Below are 17,516 nucleotides of genomic sequence, written 5' to 3' on the forward strand. Positions count from 1 at the left end.
ACTGCATGGGAGAACATATTTGCCAATGTTATCACTGATAAGGGTTTAATCTCCAACATTTACTGGGAACTCATGCAACTTAACAAAAGGAAAATAAACAACCCAATCAAAAAATGGGCAAAGGATCTAAATAGACACTTTTTGAAAGAAAACATTCAGAAAGTCAATAGACATATGAAAACATGCTCAAAGTCACTAATCATCTAAGAGATGCAAATCCAAACAACAATGAGGTACCACCTCACACCTGTCAGAATGGCTATCATTAACAAATGAACAAATGACAAGAGCTGGAGAGGATCAGGAGAAAAAGGAACCCACCTTCACTGTTGGTGGGAATACAGACTGGTGTAACCATTGTGGAAAACAGTATGGTGTTTCCTCAAAATTTAAAAATGGAACTGCCATTTGACCCAGTAATACCACTTCTAGGGATATATCCCAAGAAAACAGAAACACCAATCAGAAAGGATATATGCACCCCTATGTTCATAGCAGCACAATTTACAATAGCTAAGATTTGGAAACAGCCTAAATACCCATCAGCAGATGAGTGAATTAGAAAACTATGGTACATCTACACAATAGAATACCATGCTGCTATAGAAAAGAAGGAATTCTTACCATTTGCAGCAGCATGGATGGAGCTGGAGAGCATTATGTTAAGTGAAATAAGCCAGGCAATGAAAGAAAAATACCACATGATCTCACTCATTTATGGATAATAAAGAACATTATAACCTGATGAATGAAAAGATAGATACAGAGGCAGAGAAGCATCAAACAGACAGTCAAATTACAGCGGGAAGGCTGGGGAAGTTTGGGGGTGGGGCGGTAAGAGATCAACCAAAGGACTTGTATGCATGCATATAAGCATAACCAATGGACGCAAGACACTGGACGGGGGGGAGGGGATGAGGAGGTGAGGGCATGTGCCGGGGGGTAGAGGAGACTGGGGGAAGGTCAATGGAGAAATAAAGGATACATATGTACTACTATTTGTAACTCTTTAAACAATAATAAAAATATATATATATAAAAAAAGTAGAAACCAAAGTTCAAAAATATCCAAGAATCCCAGGCAGTATGGTTCAGTGATTGAGCATCAACCCATGTACCAGGAGGTCGAAGTTCGATTCCCAGTCAGGACACATGCCTGGGTTGTGGGCTTGGTCCCAGGGTGAGGCATGCAGGAGGCAGCTGATCTATGATTCTCTCTCATCATTGATGTTTCTATCTCTCTCTCCCCCGCTCCCTCTCTCTAAAATCAATAAAACCATATTTTAAAAGTTTTTTAAATTAAAAATAAATAAAACAATTGTTTAAAAAATGCCAGAAAACAAATTTAAAAATCATAAAGTAGGACTTTATTTGGATCCTGGTTCAAAAAACACATTGTAAGAAATATGTGAGGAGAAACCAAGATGGCGGCATAGGTAAGCACCTAAACTGCTGCCTCGCACAACAATTTCAAAACTACAACTAAAAGACAGAATGGACACCATCCAGAACCACAGGAAAGCTGGCTGAGTGAAAATTCTACAACTAGAAGGAAAGAGAAAAGCTCACAGAGAATTGGAGGTACGGCAAAGGGTCTTTGTGCGCGCAGAGAGGAAGGGCGGCTGAGAGCCTGGCTGACTTTCTCTGGCAGAAGGGGGAAGGAAGCCCCCGACCGCACTGAACCCCAGTTCTGACTGCACTGAACCCCAGTTCTGGGCGAGCCCCTGGGGACCCACTCTTTTACGGGGGGGAGTCTGGATTTTCGTGCGGAGACTCGGGATCTGGGGAAGGCAGAAGTCTGAAGGCGCGAGCGTGCCAGTGCGCACAAAGGCTGCGGAGGTTGCCACAGGCTTTCCCTAGTGGAAGGGAGTCAGAGGACCCTGACTGCACTGAGCCCCAGTTCTGACTGCACTGGACCCCAGTTCCAGGTGAGCCCCTGGGGACCCACGCTCTTGTGGGGGGAGTCTGGACTCTCGGGCGGAGACTCGGGAGCTGGGGAAGGCGGAGGACTGAAGGCGCGTGCATGCCAGTGCGCACAAAGGCTGTGGAGGTTGCCACAGGCTTTCCCTAGTGGAAGGGAGTTGGAGGCTCCTGACTGCACTGGGCCCCAGTTCTGACTGCACTGAACCCCAGTTCCAGGCGAGCCCCAGGGGTCCCACGCTCTTGTGGGGGGAGTCTGGACTCTCGGGCGGAGACTCGGGAGCCGGGGAAGGCAGAGGTCTGAAGGCGTGCACGTGCGCGCAAGGGCAAGGCTGATGGGAAGCCAAAACTGAGACTCCACCCCATCCAAGCTGAGCACAGAGGCTATTGCAATTTGGCAAGTCTAATCCTATAAGGCTGTCTCCAGCACCGAACTTCTCCCAGCATAGACACAGCTGATCCTTACAGCCAACTGGCCTGGAGGTCAATTCTTCCCAGTGATACCAACAACAATCAAGACTTAATTACAACAAGGCTGTACACACAGTCCACAAAGGGGTGCACCAAGAGTGTCCACCTCAGGTTAACTGGGGAGGCAGACCCACTGGGCCATATTAGAAACCTAGCACACAAATCTACCTTACCAACTCAGGGAAGCAGTGAAAATGCTACGTCATTGAATCAGATCACAAACGAAAGAAATGGAGGAAAACAAACGACTGGATATAGAATTCAAAACCATGGTTATAAGGCTGTTCAAGAATATCCTAGAAAAGGCCGATAAATATAACCAGACCCTCGAAGATATGAAAAAGGACCAACTAGAAATTAAACATACACTGACTAAAATAAAAAATATTATACAGAGACCCAAAAACAGACTAGAGGAACATAAGAATCAAGTCAAAGAATTGAAATACAAAGAAGTAAAAAACACTCAACCGAAAAAGCAAAAAGCAAAAAAACAAATCCAAAAAGTTGAAGATAGTGTAAGAAGACTCTGGGACAACTTTAAGCGTACCAACATCAGAATTATGGGGGTGCCAGAAGAAGAGAGAGAGCAAGATACTGAAAACCTATTTGAAGAAATAATGACCGAAAACTTCCCCCACCTGGTGAAAGAAATAGACTTACAAGTCCAGGAAGCGCACAGAACCCCAAACAAAAGGAATCCAAAGAGGACCACACCAAGACACATCATAATTAAAATGCCAAGAGCTAAAGACAAAGAGAGAATCTTAAAAGCAGCAAGAGAAAAACAGTTAGTTACCTACAAGGGAGCACCCATAAGACTGTCAGCTGATTTCTCAACAGAAACTATGCAGGCCAGATGGGAGTGGCAAGAAATTTTTAATGTGATGAATAGCAAGAACCTACAACCAAGATTACTCTACCCAGCAAAGCTATCATTCAGAATTGAAGGGCAGATAAAGAGTTTCACAGATAAGAAAAAGCTGAAGGAGTTCATCACCACCAAACCAGTATTATATGAAATGCTGAAAGGTATTCTTAAAGAAGAGGAAGAAGAACAAAGTAAAGATAAAAATTATGAACAACAAATACATATCTATCAACAAGTGAACCTAAAAATCAAGTGAATTAAAAACCTGAGGAACAGAATAATCTGGTGAATATAATAGAATCAGGGGCATAGAAAGGGAGTGGACTGATAATTTTCAGGGGGAAAGGGGTTTGGGGGGTTCATGAAGAGACTGGAATAAAATCATACACCTATGGATGAGGACAGTGGGGGGGAGGTAAGGGCAGAAGGTGGGGTGGGAACCGGGTGGAGGGGAGCTATGGGGGGAAAAAGGAGAAACAATTGTAATAATCTGAATAAAGATTTATTAAAATAAAAGAAAAGAAAAGAAAAGAAAGAAATATGTGAGATCATTGGAAATTTGGGATACTAGAGTATTTGAAGATATCCTATATAATAAAATCATAATATGCAAATTGTCCCCTCCACTGGGAGTTCAACCACTCGCTATGATGTGCACTGACCACCAGGGGGTGGCATGGAACATGGCGGCTGCAGCAATGCAGCGCTGGCAGAGGGCAGCAGTAGAGGCGCTGCTGGCCCTGATGGGTCTATAAGAGAGGACCCCTGCGGGATGGTGGAGCAGGTGAGAGGGCGGTGCCAGGCCAAGGTGGGTGGGAAGTGGAATTTGGAGTCCCCAATCTTGATGCTAGGGGTGACCAGCTGCACCGGCAGGGGGCAGGGCCACCATCCAGCTTTCAGGCATTGAGAGAGCCAGGCGGAGGAGAGGTCCCTCCTCCTCCCCTTCCCCCGACTCCCACCCCCCACACATCCACACACCCCACCAACCCCCCATCCCACCCCCTGCCCCAACCTATTGTTCAGCAGACAGGGACCAGGGGCCAGCAGGCCCTGATTGCCCAATCAGGGCCGGCCCTGGACTGAGATGGGAAACTGGGGGTGGGTGGCGGCGACCAACTTCCCACAGTGCCCGGGTGGGGGCTACAACCTCTTACAGGCTACCTGGGGACAGGGGTGACAGCGACAGAGGTGCTGTGAGAATGCGGGGTGTCCGCAGCACCGAGGAAGCCGCCACGCTCAGGTGCCCGGTGCAGGTGAGGAGCCGGGCTGCACCCATGCGGCCTCTTCCAGGCACCTGTTCGGCCTCTTCCGGGTAAGCCTGGATGCAGCCGCAGGGACCACTGGGGTCGGTCAGGCTCCCTGTGTTTTCCTGCAGGAACCATATGTGAGGCCGGCCAGGAGAGAGTGTGCTGCCCGCCTGGCTTCTGCGTGGCGCAGCTGGGCGGCCCAGAGGCCCACACTGTGCCATGGCCCCCAAGCTCAGCGCAACTCCCTGTTGGGACTCGTGCTGGGTGACTCAGCAGAGGCGGGTGGAGGGGCTCGGGGCCCCAGGAGACCCAGGTGCTGCCCAGGGCCCAGAGGTCAACTGGGACCTGTCCTTCCATGCCAGAGGCTTGCACTTGGATCATCAGCCAGGCCTAAGGACCGCACCCATGCATGAATTTCATGCCCCGGGCTTCTAGTTAAAGATAATTGTGTGATCATGACATTGTGTTATGTTTTTTTAAAGCGACTTTATCTTTTACAGATATATACTGAAGTGTTTATGAATTAAATTATATGAGACCTAGGATTTGCTTCTAAATAGTAAGAAGGGGGGGGGTGGTGTATATGTGACACATGATTGATCCTGAGTTAATAGACCGTGAAATTTGGTGATGAGTACAGAAGGCTGATTATGCTATTCTCTTGACTTCTGCATATGTTTAAAATTTTCCACAAAAGAAAATTTTCCTAAAAATGTACTTCATAGATTTGTAATGAGTATTGTAAGAAAATGTATAGAATGTTTATCACCATGGCTGACAGTCCCCATTGTGTTTTATTTTTATACTAGAGGCCCGATGCACAAAATTCGTGCAAGGGGCTCAACCCCTGCCGCCTCAGTGGCTGCCTCTGCCTCGGCCCCCGCCACTGTGGCTTCGTCTGGAAGGACGTCTGGTCTAATTAGCATATTACGCTTTTATTATTACAGATTTTCTTTCAATTAATCACACCTAGAAGAAGTACATTATTTAGACCAAGAGCCATGGCCCACATGACTTTGTCCACCTAGTACGAATTTATTAAAACTTCAAGGTTAGAATTAGGAAATGCCAGCCTATCATGCAACAGCAATCAACAGTCCCAAATGCCTCCCTACCACTTCTAGTAAATATGATTGTCTTCTTATCACCTTGTAGAAATACTTGAGATCATTTATTCATTATTTTTCATTTATTTATCATAAGTAGGTTCTGAGGATGCAAATATTAACATAGTGGACCCTTGACTGATCGAATGCATTTCAAGCGCCAAATGAATTCAATAAAAAGCGCTAAGCATCTATCATTGATACATAATTCAGTAATCACTAACTCCCCTCCTAAAAGCTAGCTCTACTGGGCATATAAAATGGAGTGGAGATATGGTACTTACCCTTACATGTAGATTAAAAACTGATAGAGCACAAAAACCCAAATAACCAAGAACAGGAAGCTGAATGTAAAAGAGATCCCAAATGACTCAGTCACCACGGTGGAGAAAGTATGCTTGGGGTATGATGAATAGTTAGTTTGGCTGAAGCAATTAATATATTTGAGTAGCCCTAGCTGGTTTGGCTCAGTGGAAAGAGCATCAGCATGTGGACTGAAGGGTCCCAGGTTTGATTCCAGTCAAGGGCACAAGCCCAGGTTGTGGGCTCGATCCCCAGTAGGGGAGTGCAGGAGGCAGCCAATCAATGATTCTCTCTCATCCTTGATGTTTCTATCTCTCTCTCCCTCTCCCTTCCTCTCTGAAATCAATAAATATATACAGGTTGGATAGAGTTGGAAAGTAAGGTTGGAAAGGTACACTAGAGCCACATGTAAAGAACTCTGAAGGTTAGATTAAGGCATCTTAATTGTATTAGGCAGCAATAGAGAGTCGCTTTATGTTTACTGAGCAGGAAATGACATGCTTATGACTGTCATTTGAAAAGATGTCTTTTGTAGCAAGTGGCAGAGCCCAAAGACACTCACAGAGATCAATTCAAGCCTAAACTACATCTTCCAGCTCATAGCATACTACTACATACATGTAAGCAAGCTTAATGACTAACAGATTTACAGCACCTGAGGTGGACTTTAACTTTTGTAGATCCAGTTGCAGAGTAAAGCTTACCTTCTCGGTACCTATGCACCAGGCCTGAATCACCTCTGAGAAAATTGCCTGCCAGAGCCAAGGACAGGTCTTAGAAAACCTTTTCTGTAAAGAGTCAGATGCTATTTCAGGCTTTGCAGGCCATATTGCCTCTGTTGAAACTGTTCAACTGGCTAAAGCAACCATTGACATACATAAATGAAGGAGCACGGCTGTGTTCTAATAATATAGGAATTGGCCGTTGGGCCATAAGTTTGGAGCCTCTTGCCAGAGCCCAAGTGATCAATCCACAAACAGACCAGCTCTAACTCCTTCCAGAAACCCAAGCCTCATCTGTCAAAGACTAAGAAGGCTTCTTCAGAAGTATAATACCTCCAGGCCTGGGGTTCATCCAATGATCCCCCCGATAAAGAAAACAACTCCAAGACCATGTGGATTCCTGCAACAGAGAGGAATTGACAGGTCTGCTCCAACCAGGAAGACAAGAGGAGAAACAGCCCAGGGATGGAAGACACTGACGACGCCTTGCCACGCTAGCAGTCAGCAGCTGTGCATTGCAGCAGGTTGCCTAGGACCAAACCAGACAGGGTCGGACCTGCATTGATACCATGTGCCCACCATCCAGATATCATTGCTGACATGTACACATAAGGAACTGTTTGACATTGAAACAGGGACTCAGAACTGTTGGACATTGAAATTGGGACTCAAACATTTTTTGTTATTATATGTTTATTTCAGGTCTGCAGAGGCAAGATTTTTTAAAGGAAAGAAATGGGGAAAAAATAGATACAGAGGCAAAGAAGCACTGAACAGACTGTCAAACTACAGCAGGAAGGCAGGGGATGTTGGGGCGGGGGGCTGTAAGAGATCAACCGAAGGACTTGTACGCATGCATATAAGCATAACCAATGGATACAAGACACTGGGGGTGGGGGGCAGGTAAAGGCATGTACTGGGAGGTAGGGGAGGCCAGGGGGAGGTCAATGGGGAAAAAAAAAGGAGACATATGTACTACTATTTGTAATACTTTAAACAATAAATAAATAAAACAAAGTAATTAAAAAAAATTAATGTAGTATGAACATTTCCTTATGTCATTAAAAAGTACCTAAAAATTATTTTAATAAATTGCATCATGTATTTGAACTGTATCTATATACTGTGAAATGTCGAGCATTTTGAAGTTTACTTATTGATAAATAATGTCATCGTGAACATATATTTGTGTATATCCTTGTGCATAATTTTGATTCAACATAAGATAAAAAAATAGTTCATTTACTCATTTTTTCTCTCAACAAATATTTATTGAGTAACTGCTTTGTGCCATTTCTCTCAGGAGTCAAAATTGGGGGGAGGGGCTTTCCATTCCACCTCAGGTTCTTTAGATATGAGCTGATTGGTCAGTTACACGTTGGCATTCTAGGCTTGGTTGCTAAGATACGACTATTTCTCAACAGCTGAGCAGTAGTCTCAGGAGACATTTCTGTGTCCTGTGCCTGCTTTCTCATAGTGCTACTTGAGCATTTGGTGTTGGTGAGAGAATAGAAATAGGCTCAGTCCTAGAGCGGAGGTGAGTTCCAGTATGAGAAATAAAGTTGGACAGTGGCTGTGTAAGAATAGGAAAGGGATGGATTCAAGGGGTATTTCATAAGTACAATTTTCTGTTCTTGAAGGGCTGTGGGTGGTTCAAGAGAGAAGGAGTAAGACTCAAGCACTGCCTAAACACAGAAATTAAGTTTGGATGGAGAGCAGATACTAAGTTCAATGTGGGATGTATTGAGTTTGAAGTACTGTAAGAAATGAGGAATTCTAAAACAGAGATAAGGGTTTGCAACTCAAACAAGACTGGAGATACATACATTTATTTTGTTACTCTAAAAATTTTAAACATTCATTCTGACTGTATTTTTCTAGCAAAGGTTAAGTTTCACTAATTCTCTATATTCATTCTGAGCAAGCTAAGGGTCATCAACTCCTTAATTGCCCTGTAATTCACCTTTCTCATCTTTTCTGTTGTGTTGGCTAATGTTTTAGTTCTATCATGATTTTAATTCTCTCAAATTAGGTGATTGCTACTATATTTTAACCTCTAATAACTTATTTAGATTTTCCAACTTCTTTAGTCAGGGTCCTAACAGAAAACAGATTACATACTCAAATTAGGACATTTCCAGGAGAGTTTAATGAATAAATTAATTAATTAAAGCAGCTCTTTCTGATGGGCATGTATGGGTAGAGATTAAGAAACCCACAAGAGGCAGTGTAATGTGCCAGACCTAGTAACAACCAGAGTTTTAGCACTGCTAGGCCTGAAAGGATTTGGGAAAGGAGCAGTCATAGAAACCTGAAAGAAGGGATGTGTGTACGGGGTTATCTTGAGAGAAGCAGTGGCCTCAGAGGTTTACACCCAAGCCAAGGATCGTCATGCCAGGAGGAACCAGGAGACTATACACTCTGACATGACCATCCTCTTTTTCTGCAGTGTCCTAGTAGGGCTATTCATTGGCAAAACGCAATTGCAAGCAAGAAAATAAGGGAACTTACTTGATGTAGTCCATACTGGCCAGCCTCCAAGACACTTAGAGTGGAGCAGGGTGTAAGGAAGATTTGGAGAGACAACAGAAGATGCTCAGGATGCCAAGTGTTTTTACTAATTCTTAGTACATAATTCCTTGCATCCTACTACTCCTTTCCAGGTTTATTTTATTCCTTGGCGAAGAAAATATATTAGAATTTCTTTTAGTGAGGGCTTATGAATAATATATGTCTCAGTGTATCTGAAAATGTATTCATTTTGCCTTCACTCTTGAATGCTATAGCTCAGCATAAGTTTCTAGATTGATAGATATATTCCTTCAAAACTTGGAGGCTACTATTGCATTGTCTCACCTACTATTGCCGATGAGAAGTCTGCCGTTATTCTGATAGTCTCCTCTTTAGTTCATCTTTTTTCTCTGAACTTTTTATGATCCTCTCACTTTCCTTGATCTTTTCTCTTATTCCAATGTATCTAGGTATGAATTTATTTTTATCCTGTGAAAGACTTGGTGTGCTTTTTCAATCTGAGGATTCATATCTTTAATTCTGAAAGATTCTCAGCCATTATTACTATTACCTCCTGCCCATTCACTCTATTTTTTTTAAATTCCCATTAAGCATCTATTGGAGTTTTTCATGCTATCTTTCATCTCTCTAAACATTTTTCTTCATCTCTCTCTATATATATCTGTGCTATATTCTGAGTCACTTTATAGTCTACCTTCCAATTCAGGAATTCACTCTTCAACTGTGTCTAGTCTACTATGAAATCTTTCTACTGAGGTGTTTAATTTATCTCTAGGTTTTTCTTTTCTGTATCTGTCATGTAAAAATGTAACTGCTGCCCTGGCTGGGTGGCTCAGTTGGTTGGAGCATCATCCTGTACACCAGAAGGTGTTCGATTGATTCCCATTTAGGGCACATACCTAGGTTGGGAATGCACTCCTCAGTTGGGTGTGTACAGAAGGCAACTGATCAATGTTTCTCTCTCACATTGATGTTTCTCTCTCTCCCTTCTTCTTTTTCTCTAAATCAATAAACATATCCTCAGAAGAGGATAAAAAATTAAAAATATATATTTTTGTTGTTAAATAAACACAGAAAAACATGCATGAGCCAAGTATGTAGACCTCAATGATTTATCACAAAGAAGATATCGGTGTCACTACCATCTAGGTAAAAAAGTGACATCACCAGAACCCTGGAATTCCCTACTGTGATCCTTTCTAGTCACAATTCCCTCCCAGCATAACCCATGAAAACTTTATAAAATCACTCCCTTGCTTTTCTTGAAAGTTTTACTACCCAAGTTTGCATCCCTAAACACAGTAGTCTATATATGCCTGTTTTGAGCTTTTTATAGATGCAATAATGAAGTCTGTGTTATTTTGTGTATGGCGTTTTTCACTCATTTTACATTTGTTAGGTTAATACATATTATTGCATAAGATTGCCATTTATTCATTTTCACTGCTGTAGAGTATTCCATCAGATGAATAATATATAAGTATATCACAACTTATTTATCTGTTATGATGATATTTGACTCACAGTTTGGGGCTATTATGATAATGGCACTATGAACAGTCATATGTGTCTGCTGCTGTATTTAAACATGCATTTTTGCTAGGTGCATACCTAGGAAATGATCATAAGGTAGATAATACCAAATTGTTTTCCAAAGTGACTGTTTTGTTTTACACTTCCACTAGTAGTGTAAGAAAATTTCTATTGTTCCACATCCTTGCCACATTTGTCATTGTAAACCTTGTAAATTTAAGCCATTCTGGTGGGTGTGTAGCGATACATTTTTGTGGTTTTAATTTCCACTTCCCTAATTCCCAGTGAGGGAGAGCCACACTTTTTAAGTGTTTATGGACCATTAGTATACCCTCCTTTATGAATTCCTCACAAGTCTCTTACCCACTTTTCTATTTGTGTTTTTCCTTGATATGCAGGAAAATGTTATATATTTTGGATATGAACTCTTTGTTGATTTTATGGTGACATTTACCTTTTTTCATGCTGCAGTTTGCAATTTTTTACTCACCTATTGGTGTCTTTTGATGACTAGTGGATTTTAATTTCTCTCCCAACTTTTTATTTGAAAAAAAATGCCAAGCTTATATAAAAGTTGAAAGAACAGTACAATGAGCACCTATTATTCTTCAACTTACATTCACCAAATTGCTAAAGTACTTTGCCATATTTGTGTTCTCTGTTTCATTTCCAGTCTCTCTCTCTCTCTCTCTCTCTCCCTCCCTCCCTCCCTCCCTCCATCCACCCACCCCCCCCCTCTCTCTCTCTCTCTCTCACACACACACACACACACACACACACACACACACAGGTCTGAATCATTTCAGAGTAAGTTCAGATATATATTACGGTACTATAAATATTCTGGCATGTATCCCCTTTGAAAAAAAGCAAATTCTAATAAAATTATTATACTCCAGGAATTTACTGATGCAATAACATTATCATTATAATATAGCCTATGGTCAAATTTCCCAAATCTCCTCAAAATTTTCTTTATAGCTATGTTTTCCCCACATAAGTTCCAACAAAGATCATGGATTGCATTCCCCTTTTAGCTAAAACAGTCCACCAATAATTTTTATCTTTAGTCGCCTTGTAGACTGTCCCACAATCTGGATTTGAGTGATTGTTTCCTCATTATAGATTCGGGTTAAATGTATTGAGCCAAAATGCTACACGGGTGATGTTGTATATTTTCTTTTGCATCATCAGAAGGCACATGATATCAGCAAGTTCCATTATTGGTGATGCCTAGTTTGATCACTTTGTGAAGGTGGTGTCCATCAGCGCTTTCCATTGTAAAGTACCTTTTGTCCTTTTGCAATTTGTAAGTAATACGAATGGTGATACTTTGAGGCCATGTGAATCTCTTGTTTCACTGATGCTTCTTGCCTGCATCAATTATTTCGTTTGTAGTTGCAATTTTGTCATTTCTTCTGGAGTGGAATCCCCTCTTCCAACCATCATGCATTTTTTGTTCCAATTTGGACTCATGGGTTGGTATTTTATTCAGTGGGCTTTAATCTATCACCATCATTATTCCTTTTGATGTTCAAATTGTTTCTCATTTGGCCAATGGGAGAACCCTTGAATGTGAAACTTCTGTCCTTTTAATGTACACCCATTAGTTTTTGAGCACTTCCTTAGTTCTGGCATAAAATGATACTCAGATTACACCTTTCCTACTCCCAACCAGTAGTCAGCTATTTCTCCAAGGAGTCCTTTCCTTTTAAAGAGTGTTGTATTGAATGGTATGTGGAAAGTAGCATTTGGGTAGCAGATGTGCTTTTTGCTACTGGAGTGTCATTGCTTCTAGGCTTTTCCAGTGAACAGAGATAACTATAAATGATGAAGTTTTATCCACACTTCCAATTAAAATTGGAACATCGTAAGGCTCCCATTACATATCTACATCTCCCATCTTCCATGGTAAGAATCCTGATCCTGAAAAGCATCACTACATTTAGTACAATATGCACAATAGTTGCAGCATTCCTACTATAATAACACTACCAACAACAAACTCATTAAGTTAGGTTCAGGGCTTCTTTGCAGGTATTTTTATCCTTAGAATATATCACACTAAGGATATACAGTTAGAGCAGTGTGTTTAAAGTTACTTGAATTATTTTTTCTGCATAGCTATATAATCAGTTTTGTATGCAGTGGGATTCATTTATTTCTGTTGTATTCCTTTTTTGATCCGATTGGATTTAGTTTATTTTTGAGTACGAACAGCATTTACATGGTTTAAAAGTCAAAACTTTATGGAAAGGTAAAGCCAGAGGAGTTTTAATCCCATCCTTAGCCCTTCCTTTCTCTTCTCACACCGCCCCCCCCAATAGCAATCATTTTCATTAATTTCTGGGTTATTCTCTCTCTGTGGTCCTCCCCTCCAATTAAATAAAGCTATACACATTTATAGGAATATACTGTATATGTGCACACAAATGTACACTTATCCTTATTTTATTTATTACTCAAAAGGTAGCATAATTACACATTGTTTCATAGAGATCTTACTTACACTTTAGTTGCATAATACCCCACCGGGAAATATGCCATAGTATATTCATCCAGTCTCCAATTCATAGGCATTTAGGTTGTTTTCAAATTTTGCTGTTACAAATATTGAACAATATGTGGCCAAAGTTACTCATTATAGTCACATAATATAGTTTCATATTTATGGAGGGGAATTTTTCAGGGTAAATTCTAGAAGTGAGAGTTTGCTGAGGGAAGAGTGAATAAAATGTGATGTTAGATGTTATGATACTTCACCCCAGGGGGTCGTGCTGGTGTGCGTTCTCACCAGTCCTGTGTGGCAGAGCTTGTTTTCCCAGCCTTGCATGCTTTAAAAATTTTGTCAATCTAATATGGTGTGTTTTAAATTGTTTCTTTTGTATAGAACTTGTAATGAATTCTTCCCCCTGCCCTCATTGATTTTCAAAGAGAGTGGAAGGGAGGGAGGAGAGAGAGAGAGAGAGAGAGAGAGAGAGAGAGAGAGAGAGAGACATTGATGTGAGAGAGACACATAGATTGGTTGCCTCCCACATGTGCCCTGACCAGGGCCAGGGAAGAACCTACAACTGAGGTACCTGCCCTTGACTGGAAATCGAACCTGAGACCCTTTGGTCTGAGGGTCAATGCTCAAACTGGCCAGGGCGATTATACTTTTTAAAATAGAATTTTATTGATTTCAGAGAAGAAGGGAGAGGGTGAAATAGAAACATTAATGATGGGAATCATTGATCTGTTGCCTCCTGCATGCCCCCTCCTGGGGATCGAGCCCCCAACCCGAGCATGTGCTCTTGACAGGAATGGAACAGTGGACCCAGCAGTCTGTAGGCCAATGTTCTTTCCACTGAGCCAAACCAGCTAGGGTGGGGTTGTCAGTCTTTATATATTGTTGCTGGATTTATTTTTTTTATTAAAATATATTTTTATTGATTTCAGAGAGGAAGGAAGAGGGAAAGAGAGATAGAAATATCCATGATGAAAGAGAATCATAGATTGGCTGCCTCCCACAGGCCCCCTACTGGGGATTGAGCCTGCAACTGAGGCATGTGCCCTTGACTGGAATGGAACCTGGGACCCTTCAGTCTGCAGGCCGACACACTATCCACTGAGCCAAACCAGCTAGGGTTATTTTTCTGTTTTTAAAAAATATTGTTACATTTACAATCATGAGGAAGATTGGCCTTAACTTTCCTTTCTTGAACTATCTTTTTAAAGTTTTAGTATAAAGATTATGCTAATCACATAAAATGGATTGAAGAATGTACCCTTCCAGCTTTTTCCATTTTCTGGAAGAGTTTACGTATAAATGGCATTATTTTTTTTAAAATGTTTAGTAGAATTTATTGATGAAGCTGTTCAGGCTTGGAGCTTCTTTGTAGAAGGGGTAGTAATTATGAATGCAATCTTTTGTGTATTATGACTATTCATATTTTTCCACTTATGTCAATTTTAACAGATACTATTTTTTTCTAGGAATTTGTCCAATTTGTCTGAAAGCTTCAAATTTATTGTCATCAAGTTGTAACCTTTTGACAATGATGTTTTTAAAATTGATTTTTTAGAGAGGGAGAGGGAGAGGGGGAGGAGGAGGGAGAGGGAGAGAGAGAGGGAAAGGGTGTGGGGGAAGGGGAAAGGGAGGGGGAGGGGAAGGGGGAGGAAGAAGGAGAGAGATTGAGAGAGAAACATTGATTGTCAGCCTCCTGCATGTGCCCCCACCAGGAACCAAACCCACAACCTGGGTATATGCCCTGACCTGGAATTGGACCTGACATCTTTCCGTGTAAGGGATGATGCTCCAACCAACTGAGCTGCACCGGCCAGGGCGAGCGTGCTTTTTTCACTCAACATAATGCCTTTGAGATCCATTCAGCTTATGGAATGGATCAATATTTGCTTCTTTTTAATTGCTGAGTAGTATTCCATGGTAAATAGTCACCCCTTATCCATGGGGGATATGTTTTAAGACCCACAGTGGATGCCTGAAACTGTGGGTAGTATTGAACCTTATAGATACTATTTTTTTCTATACATATCTCTATGATAAAGTTTAGTTTCTTAGGCTCAGTAAGAGATTATAAAAACAGTGACTAATAATAAAGTAGATAAATTATAACAATATACTGCAATAGAACTTACAAAAGTCTCTCAAAATATCTTATTGTACTGTACTTACACCTTTTTTATTATATTTTTATTGACTTCAGAGAGAGGAAGGAAGAGGGAGAGAGAGATTGGAACATAAATGATGAGAAAGAATCATTGATCTGCTGCCTCCTGCATGCCCCCTACTGGGGATCGAGCCTGAAACCCAGGCATGTGCCCTGACCAGGAATCAAACTGTGACCTCTTGGTTCATGGGTCTACGATCAACCACTGAGCTGCACTGGCCAGATTGTACTCCCCTTTTCACTTAAAGGAAGCATTTTTTGTCTCTGCTTTGGCATATCTGAATTGCCAGCATCACTACTTTCGCACTTTGGGACCATTATTAAGGATTACTTGAACACAAGCACTGTGACACTCTATCTGATACCCTAAACAGCCACTAAGTGACTAACAGGTGAGAGCTATAAAGCCTGGATGCACTGGACCAAGGGGTGATTCACATACCAGTTTAACAATCTTTTTCTTTCACCTGCAACATTTAACCAATTTACACTGAATGTCATTGCTAACATATTTGGGCTTAAATCTACCTTCCTTTTAAAAGCACTTTCTGAATATGCCACCTTTCTGTGTTCCTAATTTCTTTATTTTCTTGTCTGTCTTCGGATGGAATTATTTTAAAATCTTTCTATTTTTCCTTCTATAACTTGGGTAGTTAGACATTCTTTTATACTTCCTGTAGGGATTCCTTCAGAAACTGTAGAAAGTATAACCACATCATGTTATTTCTTTATTATCTCCTGGCATCTGTTGTTGCTGTTGAGAAAGTAGTTCTCAATGTGATTGTTATTCCTCTGTAGGTAATTGGTATTTTACTCCAGTGTATTGAGAATTTTCATTTTTATCCATATATTCTGCAGTTTCACTAAAGCATCATTTTATCTTTTATCCTGGTGAGTACTTAGAGTGCACTTTCCATATGAGGATTCTTGTCCTTTTTTCAAATTACTTTCCTTCTTTCTTCTAGAGCTTTCCTCAGTCTATCTTATAGTATGTCAATTGTTCTTTGCTTAAAAATTATTTCATTTTTCTGCATTTCCTATTAGGTGAATTCCTCAGAACTATTTTCCAACTTATTAATTCTCTCTTTAACTGTGTTCAGTCTTGACTACTAGTCTATCCTATTTATAGAGATTTAAATTTTTAATGCCTATTTTTAAAAATTTTATTGTTTAAGGTATTACAAATAGTAGTACATATGTCTCTTTTTTCCCCCCACTGACCTCCCCCCGGTCACCCCTACCCCCGTCCCCCGCCTGCACTTGCCCTCGTCCCCTGCCCCCAGTGTCTTGTGTCAGTTGGTTGTGCCTATATGCATGCATACAAGTCCTTCGGTTGATCTCTTACTTCCCCAATCCTCCCCTACCTTCCCGCTGTAGTTTGACAGTCTGTTAGATGCTTCTTTGCCTCTTTTAAAATTTCCAATTGGTTCTTCTTCATATCAATCTATAAATTCTTATTTCATTCTGTTTGTTTTTAGTTTATAGTAACCAATTTTTTATTATCCTGTGGATAATCCCCTCCCTTCCCCAACTCTCATACTCTCAGTCATAGAAGGCACTTACTATCTCAACAGAAAAGATGTGATCCAGCCCAGCCGAGTGTGGCTCAACTGTTGAGCATTGACCCAGGAATCACCAGGTTCAATTCCCAGTCAGGGTATATGCCTGGGTTTTGGGCTCGATTCCCAATAGGGGGTGTGCAGGAGGCAGCCTATCAGTGATTCTCTCTTATCATTGATGTTTCTAGCTCTCTCTCCCTCTCCCTTCATCTCTGAACTCAATAAAAATATATTTAAATTAAAAGAAAAGTTGTGATCCAAAAGGCAGGCTGAGATCCTAAAAGTTGATACCTAATAGCACGTATCCCATCTCTTAGGATTCTCATGTTGATTTTTATTATAATAATTTTAAATATAAAGAATAGTCTCCAGGATTTAATGAATTGCCAAAGGACATATTGCTTGTGAGGGGCAAAGTCATAATCGGCCACCAAACTTGTGTCTTCCGGTTTTTCATTATTTTTGCATGTTTTCATCATACTATGTTACCCACTTTTGAAGAAAAACATACCCAATTCTAGCGAGAGAGAAACAGTTCCCCTCGACTAACCCTCTTTATTCCTTACAGAGATGTTTAGAGCT

At 41.1% G+C, this 17,516-nt stretch overlaps 1 protein-coding gene across 1 annotated transcript in view; it reads right to left on the reverse strand.

The window, feature by feature from the left end:
• LOC308244174 (maestro heat-like repeat-containing protein family member 1) overlaps positions 1-4,730 on the reverse strand; it is a gene marked incomplete at both ends in the record, with an annotated part of 86,292 nt that extends 81,562 nt beyond the window's left edge. Inside the window, one exon of the mRNA XM_080660160.1 lies at positions 4,424-4,730. Within this exon, the coding sequence (XP_080516286.1) occupies positions 4,424-4,730 (307 nt within the window). The remainder of the gene's footprint in view (positions 1-4,423) is intronic.
• Between the last annotated feature and the right edge of the window lie 12,786 nt (positions 4,731-17,516).

Source organism: Plecotus auritus (genome assembly GCF_963455305.1).
Source record: "Plecotus auritus genome assembly, chromosome: 3".
Taxonomy (NCBI): domain Eukaryota; kingdom Metazoa; phylum Chordata; class Mammalia; order Chiroptera; family Vespertilionidae; genus Plecotus; species Plecotus auritus.